At 40.6% G+C, this 22,215-nt stretch overlaps 1 protein-coding gene across 1 annotated transcript in view; it reads left to right on the top strand.

Moving 5' to 3' along the window:
• The window catches only part of bmp6 (bone morphogenetic protein 6), a 134,454-nt gene that overhangs the window by 74,573 nt on the left and 37,666 nt on the right, over window positions 1–22,215 (top strand). Inside the window, exon 4 of the mRNA XM_043688583.2 lies at window positions 7,785–7,982. Coding sequence (XP_043544518.2) covers window positions 7,785–7,982 — 198 coding nt within the window. The remainder of the gene's footprint in view (window positions 1–7,784; window positions 7,983–22,215) is intronic.

Below are 22,215 nucleotides of genomic sequence, written 5' to 3'. Positions count from 1 at the left end.
GCTTTATTCACTGCAATTATTCACAATTTACATCAATGATTTGGAGTTGGGGGCCACCTGTAGTGTGTCAAAGTTTGCAGATAACATAAAGATGAGTGGCTGAGCAAAGTGTGCAGAGGACTGTGAAACTCTGCAGAGGATCATAGATACTTTGAGTGGGCAAAAATCTAGCAGATGGAGTACGATGTTAATAAATGTGAAGTCATCTATTTTGGTAGGTGTAACAGCAAGAAAGACTATTACTTGAATGGTAAAAAGTTGCAGTGTGCTGCTATGCTGAGGGACCTCAGTGTCCATGTGCATGAATCACTGAGGGTTGGTCTGCAGGTACAGCAGGTTATTAGGAAGACAAATAGAATTTTGTCCTTCATTGCTAAAGGGATTGAGTTTAAAAGCAAGGAGGTTATGCTGCAGCTGTATAGAGTGCTGGTGAGGCCACACCTGGAGTACTGCATGCTGTTTTGGCCTCCTTACTTGAGAAAGGATGTATTGACTCTGAAGGGGGTGCAGAGGAGGCTCACTAGGTTGAGGGGGTTAACCAGTGAGGAGAGACTGAGTAGACTGGGACTATATTCATTCGAATTTAGAAGAAAGAGGAGGGATCCTATAGAAAAAATATAAAATTAGAAAGGAATAGATAAAATAGACATAACGATGTTTCCACTGGTGTGTGAAACTAGGACAAGAGGGCATAGCCTCAAAATTAGAGGGTGCAGATTTAGAATTGAATTGATAAGGAAGGTCTTCACCCAGAGGGTTGTGAATCTGAAATTCCCTGCCCACTGAAGTAGTTGACTCTACTTAAGTAAATGTTTTTAAAGCTAAAATAGCTTTTTTTTTGAACAATGAATGAATTAAGGGGTATGGTGAGAGTGCGGGTAAGTGGAGCTGAGTCCATGAAAAGATCAGCCATGATCTTATTGAATGGTGGAGCAGGCTCAAAGGGCCAGATAGCCGACGACTCCTAGTTCTTATGTTATGAAATTGAACTTCAGTATGAGTGCTGCAGCTACCGCAGGATGTCAGAGACAAGGAACCCTGCAGTGAATAGCTCCCATCCTGATTCATCATTTACAAGGTCAGGAGTGTGATAGAATACCCCCCACTTGTCTGGATGAATACAGCTCCAATAACACTCATCCAGAACAAAGCAACCTGCTTTATTGGCACATCATCCACAAACCTCCATTCTCTCCATCACCGAAACTCAGTACTAGCAGTGTGGACCATCTACAAAAAGGCACTGCAGAAATTCACCAAGGGTCCTTAGACAGCACCTTCCTGTCCCATGGCCACAAACATCGAGAAGGACGACAACAGCAGATAGAGGGGAACGGTACCATTTACCAGTTGTCCTGCACTTACCATGCTGGTTTAAAACTATATTGCTGTTCTTTTGCTGCAGCTGGGTTGTGGAACACCCTCACGATCTGCATTGTAGACGTACCCACGTCAAAAGGGACAACCGTTCCAAAAGGAAGCTCACCACCATCTCTGGGGAATCTAATACTTGGGCATTACTATGACCTCAACCCATAATTGTTTTCGGCAAGTTGATATTTATATTGCAGCATCTGTGGAGTTCAGTAACTCCAAAAATTCTGCAGAATGTGTTAAAGTTCCACCTCATAGCTGCCTTCATGTCTTGCACTGATGTGAGCAAATTGAGAGGTTGATCTTTTTCTCTGGAAGCAGCCTCCATTAATTCAGAAATACAAATAAAATAAATAAATACCAAAACAAACCAAGGGGAAACCTCTGACCAGTCACATTCTGGGCATCCCGTTTCTCTGACATTTGACCAATCGGATAAAGTATTCTTCACAGAAATGTGTAATGTTAGAAAATGCATCAGTTTGTTTCTTTGGGATTCATTGAAAATGCTTGGTGCAGTTTTATGAATAACCTTTTTTTCATTTTTCACTACTTGCAATCTTTGTGTATCATCAGGTAGAAAATGCTGGTGTATGAAACTGCAAGTTCAGTGCTATTAACAGCTGCAATTGGATCACTGGCATAATTTTATCCAGAATTTGTAGTTCTGAGAAACAACTAGCAAATATCTTTCGTGACATTCCAAAAGCTTTACAGCCAATTAAGTGCTTTGTAGTGAAGTCACTGAGTGCAATTTAGAGCTACGGAATTGTTTCAGTGGTGATGTTTAGCATGTTGGAATAGCACCCCCACCCTCATCTTGACATATACTGTTCTGGGAACTTTGGTATCCACCTGAGAAAACCAAGGAGACCAGGCTTTCATAGGGCCCTCAGACTGTGCAGCGGTCCCAGAGTGATGTGATTTGAGTATGATTTGACCTGTACAAAGATCTAAGACCTAGAAACTTTGCAGTGTAACCTTGGGCTACTGAATGTATTTTCTGATATTTTATGAGAAAAGACTTCACTATATTCCTTTGTGTCCACACATAAGATGTTCTCATTGTGTTTATTTCACCCTCTCTTTACTCTTGCTTTGTGTCTCATGCTCTCTGTTCCTCTGGACATTTGCTATCAAACGTCAGCTGACCAGATGGGGGAAGCATGCATAACTTTTCACCGAAAAGTGGTGTTTGTTGAAATGGGCTTTTGGATATGTTTGAGAATTCTTTTCTCAGTAAAATCCAGTTGGTTATTAAACAGCTAAATGGGTTATTCCTAGATTATAAAGCAGTGTCTCAAATACGTTATGACTCCAGGTGCTGTTTTTATTGGACAAGTATGATCCCAGACTGAAACCTGGCTTGGTCTCTGTTTTAGTTTTAACAAAGTGTTCTTTCGCTGAAACACAAACTGTCAATGATGCCGATTTCAGGTTTCGTAATAAAGTTGAAATTTATTATGCAACAGAATTGAAGAATAATCTGGAATAAACCCAACTATTTACTGTAACACAAATTTAAAATTTTCAGAATGTGGTAAAATACAATTGCTACTTTTCTGTAGCAAAAACAGAATTGCTTGAGGAACTTAGCAGGTCTGGCAGTACCTGTGTCCATATAACTCAAAACATTAACTGTTTTTCTCTCCAAAGATGCTGATAAATGATTATGACTTGAGAAATATTTACAAATTAATTATTAGGCCCCTCGTGCCACTAGTTCAAAATCCAAACTCTTAACATAAATGACAATTAAAATATATGCATGTTAAGTGTCTTGCGTTACAAATCTGTCCCTGGGGCCTAATTGGTGAAGAGATAATTGTCTGATTCTACAATCTGAGCAATCGGAAACAGTCTGCAATGATATTAGAGTTTGAAAAGATCAAAGCATTTTAATGTAAATAATTACATTTATAGAAGGAGATTTCTCACATCACTGAGATCACATGTTAGAACACAAGCAAAGATGTGAATTAGTCCATGGTGCAATGTGTTAGTCAGATTTGTTTAAAGGGAGTTAAATGTTTTCCTTGTTTTTTTTGCCACATCATCTATGTCTAGACATAGTTTCTTTTATTATTTTAAAAGAACTTTATTGGAATTAACCTGTCAGTATTTCATGTGGAACTCCAGAATTCCAAAAGTGTAATTGTTTTGCTTTTGAGTTAAATACCTAATTTTATTCTTCTGGGCCAAATGAGGAAACAGCTATGTTGGAAAAGCCATGTCAGTCAGGCTCCTGGGTAGAAGGGAGTTTTCCATAAATAGTTATTCCATCATTCAATTTGTGTCCAACTGTGAGCCCTGCCTATGCCCTGCCCTGAAAAATGGGTCTGACCAGTTTATTTTTTTTTAATTTGGGCTGGATGGATAATAGTGAATTTTGTTTGATTGCTGTCAGATGTATCCAGATTTATTCTTTAATTCCATGGTATGGGGCAGCATTGCATTGTACAGCAGAGTTTCATGATTGGAAACTCATCACCAAAACAAACTATTAATGTTTTCTCTTTGGAGTCATAGATTCACAGAGCACAGAAGCTGTCCCATTGGTCCAACCAGTCCTTGCTGAACATAATCCCAAGTTAAACTAGTCCCAGCTACCTGCTCCTGGTCCATATCCCTTCAAAGGTTTCCTATTCAACTATATATCTAAGTGTCTGTTAAACGTAGGTTTGACTATTTAAGAAAAAGTCTTTTGTGAAAACACATATCTGCAGCTGTTTAAGATGTAGCGACAGCCATCATTTCAAAGCAACTAAAGGCAAGCAAATAACATGGTTTTGTGGGCATCTCAAATCCCAATTAGTGAAACAAAAACTCAGCAACTCTTGGTTAAAAGTCAGATTCTGCTGACAATATTTGGTAGGTAAATTGTAGGAGTTTCCAGTTGCATGCATTTCAAAGTAAAGAGCTGAATCTGAAAGGCACCACCACCAGCAATGTTAATCTCATTCCTAGGTTAACCGTGTAACTTAGTCCACTAACCTCCCTCAGACTGCAATTCCTTTCCTTTATTATGTTATTTACAACTTCAACTTCTGAGCATCCATGTAATGCAGTAACTTGAATTTATTCAGCACTTGCAGCAGAGGAAGCAATATAATGTGCTTCCCAGGAGCATTATCAAATACACTCTCATATATTTCTATGTTGCTGAATGTCAAAGATGAGAAGCAATAGGCCTTCTGCCCTGTAAGGGTCCTCTCTCATTCAGCTCCTCCTTGGAATATCTGCCTTGATACAGTTAGCATTCACAAATCAATCTGCCTGACTCTTCAATGTGCTTCACACACTGAGTGAGGAACCTTGGGATCATCTCCAATGCTAAATGGCCTAGTACCCTTCTCCTGAGTCTGTGACCCCTGATTCTAGATTTCTCAGCCAGGGAAACATTCTCCCACTTCCTTTCTTGCTAATACCTTTCAACATTTCTATGAAACTACCTATCAATAGGCATTGTTTACTGTAGTATTTTCCCAAATGACTGCTCGGTTGGTACCTTGTGCTATTTGCCAGTTTTATGATTCTGGCTGAGGGGTTGTTTTGAGGTGGTTTGCTGCCACAAGTGCCCTCTTTGTGTTTGTTTTGTTTTGGGCCTAATTAATGATTAGTTGTAGAGGAAATTCCTGCTGGAAAGTACCTTCAGAAGAGGCAGTGTTCTTAAAATATCAACATGTACTGCATAATTGTAATAAATACAACTACGTTTGGTCAGACATAATCGCTAGGGCCTTGGGGAGTTAGTACGGTTACACCTGCTCCCTCCAAAATGTCAAGTAGAACTCTTGTCTCCACCCACAGACTGCGACACCAATAAAATGGGCCAGCCAATGCCACATGACCATTATCCCCTTCACAACCATTTCATTATCAACACCTCTCCTCTCTCCAAGCTTGTTCCCTATCATTGATACATTACACAATAATGTATACAACAATGACAGTTACCACAACTCCAGCTCCCTAGAAGTCTCTGACTTCACAAACCCAGGCAGTTTAGGTGTTCCACACTCTTCTGGGAACACACTTTTAAGCATTACTAAAGCATGACTGGAAGTTAACATTTTATCTTGCATTCATTAAAACAAAGTCACAAGAAACAGACATCACAAAATGGACACTTTTTTTAAAACAGCATTGGAAAAGGGGCTGATTGATTGGTTAGCTGTCAGTTTTAATTCTCTGACCAGGCAAGTAGATTCTGATTGGTCAGGGTGTTGTTATAGGGATGCAGCAGAATTTCTGTCTCCACGACTACCTTTCTTTATGGAAAATATACAATGTCTGTGCATTTGACTTTTGTCCACAAGTGTCCTGAGTAGTTGAGCATGTAACTTCCAGCACGTTCAACTGCATCATCCTTCAAGCCAAGCAGGTGATCTTAATTTCATTTTAGAAATGGTGTCTCATTCTTATGTCCTAGATCTGATGAGTGCAAAGTGAAAAGCTTTAGGTTCTACACAAACAAAAACAGAAATTGCTGGAAACATTTAGCAGGTTTGGCAGCACATCTGTGGAGAGAAATCGGACTTAACCTATCGGATCGAGTGACCCTTCCTCAAACTGATACCACTTCCATGGAGTCATGTGCAGCGTATTGGTCTGGATACCCTTGGGTGTCATGCTGTAAAGCAAACCCTGCTATCTCTGGAGTCATGCCAAATGGTATTTTTTTTTTACATGTTCCTGAATTTCCTTGACTTTTTCAGATCAAGGCTTTGTGTGTGGACCAGGTTTCTGTACTAAGTCATTAATTACAGTCACTAGTACACAGACCAATCGACTTTGTATTCTCAACAAAAGCTACATCAGTACACTCCCTGACTCCAGATTGGCTGGCTGCAATCCAAACTCCAATTCTGCTTGTTCAAGCACTTGCCCAAAATGCGACAACTTCAGGTTACCTACTTTCAAAACTGCAGCCACTCTTACAAACACTGGCTTTTTTCAAAGCAGTTCTTTCACATTTCAGTTCCCAGTTTTTAAAATGATGTAGTACTTGCATAATATCACTTTAAGTTCTTTCAGTTTATGCGCTTGTATTCTGCCATGGTATTTCAACTTGATTGTAAAGCTTGCTGGACTCTGTACCACAGCAAATTGCAGTATATCCTTCTTTTTCCAGACGTTTTAACAATTCATGCAGCATTACAAAAATGCAAACCTTACGTTACTGGCTGGTCTGTGCTAATTTTACTGCTTTCAAGCAGTACTCTCTGCACTCCTTGCTGGATGTCTCTGTCTTTTAAGGGTAGCCACCTGATTGTTCAAAGTGTAGGCAATGATTACATGATTGGTAAGGCCTCAAATTGTTTTTCTAGCCTTTTCACTCTTCATTGCAACTATGGTTTGTGAAACCTTTGATCTGGCAGCAGTACTGTTTGTGAGAGGTGCAAACTTACTTTTATGCTCCCTTGCCTCACCTCTCTGATCTTTACACAATACTTTTCCTTACCATTTTGGGATCTCTAGCAATACCTCCTGGAATGTTCAGTTGCCCCTTACTGAGCTTCGTACACTAAGGCCTCTGAATTTTCTAAGTATAGCTAACTTTTTGATTTTAGTTAAAAATCACGCAACACCAGGTTATAGTCCGACAGGTTTAATTGGGAGCATTAGCTTTTGGAGCGCTGCTCCTTCATAAGGTCACAACCACCTGATGAAGGAGCGGCGCTCCGAATGCTAGTGCTTCCAATTAAACCTGTTGGACTATAACCTGGTGTTGTGAATTTTACACCCCTGTCTAACACCAGCATCTCCAAATCATTCTTTTTCTTTGGCCCTTTTCTTGCCCAAGTGCCACGAAAGAGGTGCTGTTCTTAGCTCGCAAGAAAAATAATTGCTTGTAGCAGTAAATACAAGTATGTTTGGTGAGATATAATAACCAAGACCTCTGGGAGATGGACATTTTGAATAAGATGTGATTGTGCCAGATGAGAATTCAATTGCAAAACAGCTCGCAAGTGATTAGTGTTAGATAGTTCTCCACATCCAGAAGAATGTTTATGGGGACAGGTGCATTCAAGCAGCGATCTTGCGCTTGAAGCGTTTATACGATTTTAGAACAGAGCAGGTACTGAAATTTATAGCAGGAAGGCGATGCTCTTTCTAAAACCGTACTGAACTTAAGTGTGATTCAATCACTGGTGTTTGTTCAGCAGGTTCCTGGAAGGTCAATTGGGGCTATTCAAAGTAATTGTGGATTATAGCCAGCAAGTAATAGAAATGTTTCAAGTGGACTTTTTGTCGTCACCATGCTGTATCTCTACATTGTCTTTGGAATGTTTTAATTGTGACTTGGAGCATAAAACTAGCACATGTACTTAAGAATGCAAATGCAGATTGTGGAAATGTTTTGAATAAATACATTTGTTTTTACTTCAAATTTCATGTTCTTGCAGGACAAGGTATCAACCCCAAAATGGCAGGTCTGATTGGGCAACATGGACCTCATGACAAGCAGCCCTTTATGGTGGCTTTCTTCAAAGTCAGTGAGGTGCACATTCGGACAACACGATCAGTTACAAGCAAGCGCAGGCACCATGGCCGCACCAAATCTACATCCGTTCAAGAGTCGCCCAGAGCAGCAAGTTTAACTGGTAAATAAGACCAGCCAGCATTAAAATTTTCATTCATTGATTTTCTGCCTGTTCAGGGTAAAAAGAAGTGTTCTAATAACAAATATAAATGAAAAGAACTGCAGATGCTGTAAGTCAGAAACAAAAATGGCAGTTTCTGGCAAGGCTCAGCAAGTCTGGCAGCATCTGTGGAGAGACATCTGTTAATGTTTCAGATCTAGTGACCCTTCCTCAGAACCATTCTAAGGAATGGTCACTGGACCCAAAATGTTGACTGATTTCTGTCCACAGGTGCTGTCAGACCTGCTGAGTTTTTCCAGAAATTGTTGTCACAAAAGTTATTCTTAAAACAAGAACAAGTTCTAAGTGAATAGAAGTGTTGTTGTTAAAGTGTATGGTCTGACCTTCCAAAAGACATTGATGAATTTCTTCCAGTTCTTTCTCAATCAAAGGGCATCTTGTGCTCTAGGCTTCTGGCTGTTGGGAATTGAATTCAGAGTACAAACTGAGTCCTTCAGCAGCTGGGTTGGAGACAAAATAAAGTGAAGTGTACAATATAATTCACTTTCATTTGTATAAGATCCCCTCAGCATAATGCTACTGAATGTAAATGTTCCTAATAACTTCTATTAAGTGTGTTTTAAATGTGGTTTATCTTTTCTGTTAAAACCTGTGCCACAACTCCCTCAAACACCATTCTATTCATGTATTTCATTTTGTCTTCCAAATTGATTTTGATTCTGTACTGATTGATATATTCTGTGTAAGCAGGTTCTGGTGCCAGTAATCCTGGGTATTTATAAATAGGAACTAAAGAGAAAAGCAATTGGTGATATATCATTCAAATGAAAGTAAGGTGAAGGTAGTAGATGCAGTTATTTAGGATGTTTTTCTCACTGTCCATGATCCACTTTCTCCGGGTGAATAATGTGTCAGTCATATTTCTAAATGTTCTCATTTTCCACCCACGCCCAACAGCAACAAAATCCGTACACACTTATTTCAACGTGTTCTTTTGTTTTTGCAATACATTGGTTGTAGAACAATAACTTTCTTCAGATATTATTCATAAAGAAAACACTTTTGTTTTCTTTATACATCTGTCCTTGCCAGCGAGAACTGTGAAGAGATTTGTACTTTGGTGCCATTGTTCATTTGAACAATCACTTTAAAAATAGCAAATATGCTCAATACTTTATACTGGGGTCGTGCCCACAATTTCCATACAGAGCTTAGGATTTCCCTGGCACTTGGGAAGAAGGGACTTGTACGTACTTGCCATTGTTACTGTGACACAGGAGACCATTCAGTCCAGTTACCTGCAGTCTATTCCATTTGCCCATCATATCCCTATTGCACTGCAAGTTTACTCCCTTCAAGTGACTGTCAAGTTTTCTTTTGAAAATATTCTTCATCTTTGCTTCCGTTACCCTTGCAGGCATCAAGTTCCAGATCATCACTACTTGCTGTACACAAGAAAAAAAGCTGTTACTCAAATTACCTTGTATCTCTTACACAGAACCTATTAAATCTGTGAGAGTCCTTATACCATCAGCTAACAAACCGCTTTCCTTTACCTACCTTATCTAAACACAATCTTGTACATTTCTTCCAGATCTCACCTCCCTCTCCTTTGCTCCAAGGAGAGAGCTTCCAGTTTCGCCGAAACTACGCTTGTTACTAAACTGCCTTGTCCCTTGAGCTATTCTGTAAAAATGAATGGTTTTTATAAAGCCTACTCAAAATTAATCAGTGTCATGACTCCGCTGGGAATAGTGTGCAAATAGACCAATTATTTCACAAGCTGTGACAAATGTCAAACCACCGTGATGATTGATTTTCCTGATGACTACTATTCAAAACGGAAGTAATTCATGCCAGTTTTGCACCATTAAATTAACTATTGTAAACAAGTTTCTTCTTTAACACATGACGAATAAATTATTGATTTATTATTATGCAACTTTTGCTATACCACCTCAAGACCCAAACATGCACGCATTCATTCATGGTTAAGGCAGACAAAACAGGTTGTTTGGGGAAAATATAGTCAAGGAGAAACCAATTCTGTAAATCAAATTTCAGACTGCATGGGGATAGGGGATGAGTTTCTCACAGTTTAGCAATGATGTCTCAATATTGTCCATGCAGTAATGATTTGATCTATGATCCAGCAGCTGTTTGGGTGTACCTAAGGTGTTGCATTGGAATCTTTTCTGTCAAATCTCTAGGTTTCTTAGCCTGGTTTTCACTCGGAAGAGAGGGGAGGGAGGGAGACAGTGCGGAGGTATCTGAGTGCACTGCCTCGCAAGTCTGTGAAAGTGCACTTTAAAAGCAAATCCAAAAGGCTGTAGTAAGAGTTTTGTTTTGATTCAGAGTTCTGGTGCCATATTCAAAGTATCCACTTCACTACTCTGAAAAGTAACAAACTTAGATAGCTAACCTGTCTGCCACACAACTTCACTTGACCTTCAAGTTGTATAAAAACTTTCTAGTACTTGCAGCAATGTAGCAACTTCCCTTTACCAGTTTACAGTCCAGGAAATGTGATCCCTTACTGCAATTAGTATTCAAACCAATTGAAAAAGTAAAGCCAATTCACTATTGCACGCCAAAGTACAACCTATTTACTGCAATAAACAGGAAGTAAGGGAACAGTTCAATTGTCCAGTTTGTTGATGAACAGTGCAATCATAAAAGAATGGCAGAAAAATGAGCTACCGTAAATGGCCCAACGTATATCAATCATTCCTGAGGTGCTGCATTTTGGGAAAGCAAATCTTAGCAGGATGTATACACTTAATGGTAAGGTCCTAGGGAGTGTTGCTGAACAAAGAGACCTTGGAATGCAGGTTCATAGCTCCTTGAAAGTGGAGTCGCAGGTAGATAGGATAGTGAAGAAGGCGTTTGGTATGCTTTCCTTTATTAGTCAGAGTATTGAGTACAGGAGTTGGGAGGTCATGTTGCAGCTGTACAGGACATTGGTTCGGCCACTGTTGGAATATTGTGTGCAATTCTGGTCTCCTTCCTATCGGAAAGATGTTGTGAAACTTGAAAGGGTTCAGAAAAGATTTACAAGGATTTTGCCAGAGTTGGAGGATTTGAGCTATAGGGAGAGGCTGAACAGGCTGGGGCTGTTTTTGCTGGAGCGTCGGAGGCTGATGGGTGACCTTATAGAGGTTTACAAAATTGAGGGGTATGGATAGGATAAATAGACAAAGTCTTTTCCCTGGCGTCGGGCAGTCTGGGAGTCCAGAACTAGAGGGCATAGATTTAGGGTGAGAGGGGAAAGATACAAAAGAGACCTAAGGGGCAACCTTTTCACGCAGAGGGTAGTATGTGTATGGAATGAGCTGCCAAAGGATGTGGTGGAGGCTGGTACAATTGCAACATTTAAGAGGCATTTGGATGGGTATATGAATAGGAAGGGTTTGGAGGGATATGGGCAGAGTGCTGGCAGGTGGGACTAGATTGGGTTGGGATATCTGATTGGCATGGACAGGTTGGACCGAAGGGTCTGTTTCCATGCTGTACATCTCTATGACTCTAAGTAAGCTGCAAACCCTAATCCTAATCTGTGACTGCAATCAAACTTTTATCCAATGTTGTGTAACTGGGTGCACTATAAAGATTTATGTCTTATCAGGATACAGCACTGAGAATCAATCTCTGTTTTTTTCCCATAAAATGTCCCCATTTACCTGACTTTTAAATCACAGGGTTGACAAAGCACCGATGATTTTTGTACTTGGAATTTGAATTGCTATCTATTACAAATATCTAGATTCCAAAGATCGTGACCCCAGTCCTACAAAACAATATGCTGATCTCATTAGAGAGAGGTGAGTGGTGGTGATTTAACCTGAGGGTCACCATGCCTCCAGGTGAGGGGAGAGGTTGAGAAGGAGAGTCCTTCATGGTAACCTCAGTCAGTGCGGGAATTGAACCCACACTGCTAGCATCATGCTGCATCGCAAACTGGCCATCCAGTCAACTGAGCTAACCAAACCCAAAATAGATTGTAGCTACAGATAGGCAATCATGTACAGTCAGCGTGTTATTTCACTATTTAAACTTTAACCCACTTACAATATTTCCCTTCTACACACAGACGGGCACAATAAATACATGGGTGTTGTGGGCGTAGAGACTGGAAAAGTAGTTCAATGCTTGCTGTCCACAGAGTTTACTGAAGCGACCCTTTTGTTCATCAAAGTTATTTTTTGATCTATCTTCGCCAGATACTTTCACTTGTTTGCAGAAGGCACCATGTGACTGGTTCATGTTTATAATGATCTTTGACCTGTTCACTAACAGTCGCATCTTTCGACAACTGATGTGGGGAAATAACTTGGCTAACTTGCATAGTTTCCAAAGCAAGGTGATGCCTCAAAGCAGACACCAGTAAAAAGGCAAAAATATTTCCTCATATAATGAAGTTCCAGTTTCCCCATACTGCAATGCCTTTGAGAAAGTGAGGGCTGCAGATGCTGGAGATCAGAGCTGAAAATGTATTGCTGGAAAAGCGCAGCAGGTCAGGCAGCATCCAAGGAAAAGGAGAATCGACATTTCGGGCATAAGCCCTTCTTCAGGAATGAGGAAAGTGTATCCAGCAGGCTAAGATAAAAGGTAGGGAGGACGGACTTGGGGGAGGGGCTTTGGAAATGCGATAGGTGGAGGGAGGTCAAGATGAGGGTGATAGGCCGGAGTGGGGTGGGGGCGGAGACGTCAGGAAGATGATTGCAGGTTAGGAAGGCGGTGCTGAGTTCGAGGGATTTGACTGAGACAAGGTGGGTGGAGGGTAAATGAGGAAACTGGAGAAGTCTGAGTTCATCCCTTGTGGTTGGAGGGTTCCTAGGCAGAAGATGAGGCGCTCTTCCTCCAACCGTCGTGTTGCCATGGTATGGCGATGGAGGAATCCAAGGACCTGCATGTCCTTGGTGGAGTGGGAGGGGGAGTTGAAGTGTTGAGCTACGGGGTGGTTGGTTCCTGGTGTCCCAGAGGTGTTCTCTGAAACGTTCCGCAAGTAGGTGGCCTGTCTCCTCAGTTTTGAGGAGGCCACATCGGGTGCAGCTGATGCAATAGATGATGTGTGTGGAGGTGCAGGTGAATTTGTGGTGGATATGGAAGTGTCCCTTGGGGCCTTGGAGGGAAGGAAGGGGGGAGGTGTGGGCGCAAGTTTTGCATTTCTTGCGGTTGCAGGGGAAGGTGCCGGAGTGGAGGTTGGGTTGGTGGGGGGTGTGGACCTGACGAGGGAGTCACAGAGGGAGTGGTCTTTTCGGAACGCTGATAGGGGAGGGGAGGGAAATATATCACTGGGGTCCGTTTGGAGGTGGCGGAAATGACGGCGGATGATACGTTGTACATGGAGGTTGGTGGGGTGGTAGGTGAGGACCAGTGAGGTTCTGTCCTGGTGGTGGTTGGAGGGGCGGGGCTCAAGGGCAGAGGAGCGGGAAGTGGAAGAGATGCGGTGGAGGGCATCGTCGACTACGTCTGGTGGGAAATTGCGGTCCTTGAAGAAGGAGGCCATCTGGGTTGTACGGTTTTGGAACTGGTCCTCCTGGGAGCAGATGCGGCGGAGACAAAGGAATTGGGAATATGGGATGGCGTTTTTACCGGGGGCAGGGTTGGAGGAGGTGTAGTCTAGGTAGCTGTGGGAGTCGGTCGGTTTATAGTAGATGTCCGTGTCGATTCGGTCACCCGAGATAGAAATGGAAAGGTCTAGGAAGGGGAGGGAGGAGTCTGAGACGGTCCAGGTGAATTTGAGGTCGGGGTGGAAGGTGTTGGTAAAGTGGATGAACTGTTCAACCTCCTCGTGCAATGTCTTTATGCATGTATCTCCTCCTTTACAGAACAGGGGTCATGTTACTTCCCAGTGGCTGGTTTTAGTGCACCTTCAGGATTTGATTTACAGTTTGCTGTTGTTGATCAGACATTCTCAACATATGGTAGTTCAACAATTTGAGATGCTTGCATTACACATAAGGGGAAGATGGTAGTGTAGTGGTGATGCCATTGGACTAGTAATTCAGAATCCTACACTAATGCTGTAGAGACATGGGTTTAAATCTCACCATTGTAAATTCACTTAAATTGAAAGCTACTCTTGGTGTGGATGATTGTGGCAACTGATGGCAGTTTCATAGAAAATTATCTGGTTCACAAAGTCTCTTGCTTTCAGTGTTTTTGTAGACTCTGGCTCCAAATCTTCTTGAAATTTAAAAATGCAGAACACAGTAGATGAGATTCATTTTATGTTGTAGCTATATATTGATTCTTTGAGTGACTGTTTATTTGAACACTGGAGACTGTTAAAGAGGTGGTAATCCAAGAACAGTTTAAAGATATTCCCGTGAGAGGGAAAGCAATGGCAGCCAAAGCAATAGATCCCAGGCTAATAAAGACATAATTGTTAAAAATGAGACAGAAAAGGGCAGCTTAGGACAATGCTAGCATTCATAATACAATAGAGAATCCATTTGAATTTAGAAGGTATGGGGAAATCTTAAAAAAAGAATTAGAAACCTGCTAATATTTAAAGGGTAGCTACATATAATTTATAAACCATGGAGAGTGGATTAAGCCTGTCAGCCTGATATCAGTGATTGAGGAAATGTTGAGCGGGTAATGCAGGAGTTGGGTTGGGGAAGAATTTCAGTTGGCATTTAGGAAACCATCGGCAGGTCAACACAGATTTGTCAATCGCAATTGACTAACTTTATCAAGTATTGATGAAATGATGGAGAAGGTAGAGTGGTAGATATGTGTGAAAAAAGTGTGTTTATGCCACATAATAGACTTGCTTACAAAATTGAAAGCTATTAAAGTACATAAGAACATAAAAGTTCTGAACAGCAGTAGGCAATTTAGTCCCTGAGCTTGCTCTGCCACCTAATACGATCATAGCTGATCTCCTCTCATCCTCAACTCCATTTTCCTGCCTGCTCCTCATCAACCTTCAATCTGTTTGTTACTAATTAAGTATCTGCCTATCTCCTCTTTAAATTTGCTCAAATATCCCAGCATCCAACCGGAACTACACAAACAGTACGCAGACTGTAGTTGAACCAAGACTCACTGCAGGTCTAAATAGTTTTTCTATTTTTCAGTGTTTTCCTTTACAAATTAAACTGAAGCACTTATTTTGCTGGGTTTTTAATAGTTCATTCATGGGATGAGGGCTTTATTTATTGCCCATCCCTAATTACCCAGAAGGCAGTTAAGAGTCAATATTGCTGTGGGTCTGGAGTTACATGTAGGCCAGGTAAAGATGGTAGTTTCCTTCCCTAAAGGACATTAGTGAACCAGATGGGATTTCTTGACAACTGACGTTGGATTCCTGGTCATCATTAGACTCTAAATTCCAAGTGTTTTTTTTTTAATTTGAATTCAAATTCCGCCATCTGTCATGGCAGTGCCAAACCTCAGTCTGTAGAACATTAGCTGGGTGACTGGATTAGCAATTCGGTGATAATACTACTAGGCCATTGTCTCCCCTGTTATGGTCTTATTGACCTGTGTCACAACTTGTGATTTGCATATTTGTGTTCGCAGATCCCTTTTATATCCCTACCACGTTTAGATTTGTATTTCCCAATATGTGATTTCTTAAAATTGTATTTATCTGTGAACTTCAATTCCTAATTATTTGCTCATTCTGTAAGCTTATTCATCTCACCTTCTGTATTGACTGTCTGCCACATTTTTTGTCATTTGCAAATTTAGAAATTGGATTTTTCATTCCAAAGTCGAAGCTGTTAACTTAAACCATAAACTGAACTGATCTTGGTGGAACTCCATACTTCCCACCAGTCTTGTTGAATAACTACTCCAAGCTTTCGATCTTGAAGTCAACTTCCGATCTATTCAGTCACTCTTTCCATAACTCCATGTTCTCTTTGTTGATTAATTTATGGTGTGGGACCTTATGGAAATCAAGATTTTTACATTTCACTGCATTAACCTTGACAATTCTCTTTGTTATATATTCAAAAACTTCCTTGTGGTTGCTTCAACTTTCTCCATTGAAATTATTGTTATTATATTTTGGATTATAGGTATTCTTCTATTTTCTCCTTTAATTAAAAAAATCCACAACCTTCCTGCTAACAATGTCAGGTTGATTTGTCTAAAATTCCATGGTCATGTTCTATCTTCCTCCTTAAATATAGTTATAACTTTAACTTTCTGCCAGTCCCCATCTTCAACAAATTATTGAACATAACTTATGAATTAATTTGATTGTAGTGAGGGACAATTGTTGTCTGCTTCGCTGTCCTATCCTTGCCCACCACAGTCCTGTGACAAACCAAACTTCGGTGGCTGGAGTAGATCTGGGTTGTGTTGTGTCTCATTGAGCTTTGGACATTCTCCTGCACAGTGCTGATCTGCCTTCAAGACCATCAGATTAAATTAGCTTTATCTTGCCATTGCTGCGGGGTCAGTTTTCATGTGGCCAGGATATCATGGAGGATCAGAAACTTGATGGCTACCCTCCTGCTTTGGCCTGCCTAAGTAATTGGGAGTGCGCAAGAAGCCAAAACTGGAGGAGCACTGGTTAGCAAAAAGAGTCAAGGGATGTCATACATTGTGACCTGAAGAATGAAGAGAGGCAATAGAGTAACTGAGGGACTGTTGCCAGTGACTGGACAGGAACCAGAGGACATGTATTTCAGGAAACTGGCTAAAAAAAGTCTGTGGTGATCTGAGAAAATAATATTTTTTAACAATTATTATTTCCTGCAATGTAGTGTCTAAAAGGGTGGTGGACAGTTTCAATTGTGACACAATTTTTTTTAAAAAAGGATAAAATGTTGAAGGGGAAGAATTTATAGGCTTACAGAAGGAAAAGAAATACCAAAACAAGGATTACGTGGCTGGCCCTGCACAAGAGGCAGTAAAGACAACCATGGGTTGCATGGGCTCCTCAGGTGATGTATCATTCTGCAATTGTAGCTATTCATTTGCAGTAACTGAGAAATCTGCTGAGCAGCACCAGTGCACCAAAGCAAGAGGAAAATTATCCTCTTCGCAAACTTCATTGTCATTGGTCTGGTTTCAAACATTGTTTCCATTGATCTTTGAATGCTCTCATTGAACTTGTGCCATATTGGAGATTTATTATCTTATGTATGGGGTAATATTCAGTTTCAACAAATTATACCAAGACGTTTTGGACAGGTGGAATTGGGCTAATCTTGCACCTTCCCAAAGTGTTTTGTTCAAATTAATTACATTTTTGAGAGATTTTTGCCAGAAACGTGGTTTCTTACGCTGCTTTTTCTAAAGTCAAACAAAGAACTCATTGAACAGATATCTCTCTTACAGGCAAAATGTAGAACTAAAGATTTGAGTAAAACCAGATGTTTCATTTGATGAAACCTTTAGCAATCCCTATCTCTGTAAAATATGTTACCATAAGGACTGTGGAACATTTATGTTCATTTCAATTGGCTCAGTCAAGCAGTAGAGTAAAACCCTTGTCATTCTCATTATTTTCTGGGAATCAATTCTTAACACAGGCCTACATGCATAAATTTCAAAATGTTGACATGTTATAAGCACAATGTTTTAAATAAGGTTGGCATACGGTACAAAGGTGAAGCAGCTGTCAATGGTCTACCTTGTCTGTATTGGAAAATGGAGAATAAAGTCTAAGGCCATGTAGAGAATGGGTGCTGTAACTTCCTATAAGCAGAAAAATTCAAAGCTTGTCTTTAATCGAATTCACACAACAGTGAAGAGGCAGTTTAGTTCATCATTCCCAACATGACATACAAATTCTTGTTTCTTTTAAACTTTAGCTGAAATTGTGTCCATGCCCATGCACTGTTGAAGATGAGAGAAAATCTTTGCTAATGCAAGAGATAATCTACTAAATTTATTTCAGTTAAAGCTCATTAATATGTAAACATATAAACAACTATAGGACTATTCCAGTGCACTTCTGGCTAATCTCCCACATTTTAAATTCCATTATTTTGAGGGTTGATCTACACCTTGCCTATTTCTTAACTGACGGCAAATCTCACTCCCCTCTCAGGCTTGTGTTTGCCGATGTATATTGGATCATCATCATCATCATCATCATCAACGAAAATTCACCTCCTCATTTTCTTGGCTTTGTCATTCCCTCTATAATCTCCTTGAGCCTTAAGACTCTTAGAAATCAGTTCTCCTCCACTTCTGGCTTCTGGTGCAATCCCAATTACAATTGCTTATCCCTTCAGTTGTCTAGACACCAGGCTGCGCAGATTCATGCGGGCGGAGGCAAGTTTGGGCCTAGTACAAGATCTATCGGCATCTTCAGCATTGCAGAGGTGGGCTCAAAGAGGGCACATACCAGCAGAAGAGTTGAGTTTGGGCCAGTGCGGTACCTGTTAGTATTGGTGGTGTCTGTTTTAGCCAGGTCCAGCAGAGGCAAGATGGCGCCGAAGAATGACAACCTTTGGCTCGGAGGCAAAGGGGACTTGTGCCTGGCCACCAGGCACGTGGCTAAGCACTTAACAACAAAGCCTGTAAATTTCAACACACCTTCTTTTCTCTTCTACCTTATTATATTCTATGTTTGGGTTTATTTTCTGTTTTCAGATGGCCCTGGAGAGTGGTGACACTGTACAACAGTTTTCACTGTATTTTGTAACAAAATACACATGACAGTAAATAAATCAAAATTCCATCACTTAAACCTTTTCCATTTGTTCCCCCTTGATTTGTTGCTACAAAATGCCCCTTAAAACCTTTCTTTTTGTGGTGTTCTGTGTAATACTTTGTTCCATAAAGCTCCTGTGAACTAGTGAGAAGGTTTCGTTATGTTAAAGTTGCTATCTAAACATAACTTCTCGTTGTGGTAAGCCTTTGCGCTGGTACCATTTTTGTAAACTTGACTTCTGGGAGGAAAGTAAACCATAAGAATTGTTCATTTAAAAGAAGTGTAGTGATTGTGTTAAGTGGTACCATTAGTAGTCCCTCTTGACATGACACTTTGAGGTATGTGTCAAATTAAAGAGAATGGTGTTCCTTAACACGTGCTTTTGGCCATTTTGTAAATTGTGGTCTTGTCGTTCGGCTGTAAACTCTCATGGCTGAAAATTGTTTGCGTTAGCAGGTTGGAAATTCCACTTAATGTTAAAATGAAGTAAAACTCATGGGACTGCACTGACAGCTGCCTGAATCATAAAAAAACAACCTGTCATTGGCTGCATTCAATCCGAATTCTTGCTGCCTGTTAGTTGCCGTAATGAATCGGGCAAGTAACTAACATCACTGACCATTCCCACTTTGAAGAATTCAGTCAGCCCCAAATGGTGAAAACACTTGTTTTATTTTCTACTTGGGTGGGGGCCAGAGACAAAAAAACACAAGCGAGGGCAAGTCATTAGTCATAAGGCTGAGCCCATGGTTAAGCTTGGTTGTGATCTGCCCTGTTCTTTTCCCAACAGGCAAAGCAGAAAAATGTGGGCATTGTTGTATGTCTGAAGATCTGTGCGAAAGACTTTGGTCTGAATATTGAGTTGAAGGAAATGCTCTGTCAAAAAAAAAGTTGCTATCACCTTAATCTGAAACCCAAGCCCCTGATGGGTTTGAGAGGATATTTAAAACCACCTGTCCCTATCCATTATTGCCTAATTGTAACACAGCCGTACTTAGTTTTAACAAGGTTGCGAGCCTGATGCAGACATCTTGGTGGAAGGGTTAATGCCTTTGTAGGTTGATGAGCTATCACTTAACATTTTTTTTTAAATACCTTGAGCTTGGTTGTAGTTGTTTGAGGGAGTTTCATTCATTAGCTTGTTAGAAGCAGATCCGGCCATTTAACATGTGGCGTAAAATTTTATGAGCAGGAAGTAGCATTTACTGTCAGTGGAATCTTAAAGCAGACAGCTTCTTGTTTAGCTTAATGAGGCAACCAGTGGTGTGTGTGGAAATGCAAGACTAAGTAATATATTATCGATTAATGATATGATGGTGAGTACATCTGTAGCGATCCTAATTAAAGTTTCATTAGTATTTGTGGAAAAGACAAAACAATCTGTTACAAAGATCATGATTATTGTTTGTATGTACAAAAGCCTTAATGGGAATATCCCTGTAGGCACCAAAATCCTTTTATTTGGTTGTCCACATTAAATGACTATTGTCTAATGTCTACATTGCTGCTTGGGCTTGTATAAAAGGATCACTTAATGAGCAGTGAGCCCATTTGTAGTAATGAGTACAGACAAGTTAGCAGGGGAAAGAATTGAAAGTGACGCTCAGAGTATGTAGTATAAGTTAGATTGTGCACCTTATTTGTTTCAGAAGTATTATTGAGGAAATTTGTTCTAGTGTACTGCTTGTTAAATTAACTATAAATATAAATTGCTTGCTTTAGAATATGAATAGAATAGTAGAGTTTGATTATCCTTGGATTTTACCATGCCAGCTGTGCACATACAGGTAATTCTCCTATAATGCGGTAGTTGTGTTCCCTTGCAACACTATTATAGAAGATCGGGCGATATAAATAATGGGGCCTAAGGGGAAAAACAGGGTTCGGGGTAAATCACCAAAAAATCAGTAAAATCGAAACAAAAGTAGTAGTTAGCGAAACAATAGGTGAAAGTGAGGACTGCAGATGCTGGAGATCAGTCAAGATCAGAGTGGTGCTGGAAAAGCACAACAGGTCAGGCAGCATCCGAGGAGCAGGAGAATTGACGTTTTGGGCAAAAGCCCTTCATCAAGATTGAGGCAGGGAGCCTTCAGGGTGGAGAGATAAATGAGAGGGGGATGGGGCTGGGAAGAAGTTGGCTCAGAGTATAGTAGGTGGATGGAGGTGGGAATGAAGGTGATAAGTCAGAGGAGGGTGGAGCAGATAGATGGGAAGAAAGGTTAGCAGGTAAGACAGGTCATGAGGATGGTGCTGAGCTGGTAGGTTGGAACTGGGGTAAGGTGGGGGGAGGGGAAATGAGGAAACCGGTGAACTGATCATGTGATGTTGACATGGAAGTCCAGTCCTCCTCTAGGTTCTCACCCAGTTTGAAATAAAGGTCCTTCTAAATGTAGACTACAATTCCCAGCTTTAAGCTAAGTTTTTCCAGGCTTAGAGGTGATTGCATTGCTGTTCAGTTAATGCTGGGGTCAGGAATCACGTGATAGCAAACAGGAGGTTGCTTTTATAAAAAAAAGTGTCCGCAATTCACAAATCACGATACAACCAAATTGTGTTTAATAAAAATATGTTATAGCAGAGCTACCTGTATGATGAGGGCCAATGCTAGCAGCATCTTTTGTTCAGCTTGACTTTCCAGTGGAGGTGCTAACTTGTAAAAGATTACATTTGGTGAATCCCGTTCATACTCGGTCTACCTGAGCTCCATCACATCTTTTCTTATCTACATCTACCATTGTACCCCTCTATTCCCTTTTCTCTCATATGCTTACCTTATTTTCCCTGGAATGCACATATATTAGTTGTTTCAGCTCCTCCCTGAGGTAATGAATTCCACCTTCTCACTACCTTGTTGGGCAGAGGCTTCTCCCAATTGATTTCTCTGTATTCGCTCTCATGGGCTCACTGGGATAGTGTGCAGGAAACTGAGCCCACTATTACTAGAGTTACCACAAACATGGAAAGATTTAATCGAACTATCCAACGTCGCCAATTTACCTGACTTATGAACCCAGGTTAAAAGCACTCATCAGGTTTCTGTGCTTAATAAGAAGATAGCTATGTGTTGCAAGGTGACTTGTTTTTAACTGATAGCAGAAGCATCCATGACTAATTTATAACACTGTAACTTTAAACTCTACTTCTAAAGAAAAATCCCATACACCTACAAACAGGTTAGACAAGATACCAATATTACAGACTCGGAAGGAGCTTTTTTTCTAAAAAAAACGTCAGTGAGGCACAGTTCGGATACCAGTCCACATTGTAGCTTTGTTGATGTATTTTCCTTAGTTCCCTTTTGGATTTGGACACAGTTTGTTGAAAGGTTTACCCTTTCAACGTCTCTGAAAGTGTTTTTTTTCTTTCTTTTAAGAGAGAATTTGCAGAGACAGAGAAGAGCTAGCAGCTTGGTTTTCTTTACTTCTCCACTCAGAAAAGAGGGAGAAGCTTTTCTCTTTCTGCTGTGCAAAACTACCATCTTATGCAGAAACTGTTACTATGTGGAGTGCTCTTGAACACACGAACACATGTACATTCTGATTAGGGGTGGAATAACAATTAAAACTCTGTAACTGGGTAAAACTGCTATGAACGCATCTATGG

This window comes from Chiloscyllium plagiosum, unplaced genomic scaffold (assembly GCF_037043375.1).
Source record: "Chiloscyllium plagiosum isolate Xiang-an unplaced genomic scaffold, Cpla_swu_hap1 HiC_scaffold_4, whole genome shotgun sequence".
NCBI classification, from domain to species: Eukaryota; Metazoa; Chordata; class Chondrichthyes; order Orectolobiformes; family Hemiscylliidae; genus Chiloscyllium; species Chiloscyllium plagiosum.
This window is presented reverse-complemented; position numbering and strand designations above follow the sequence as displayed.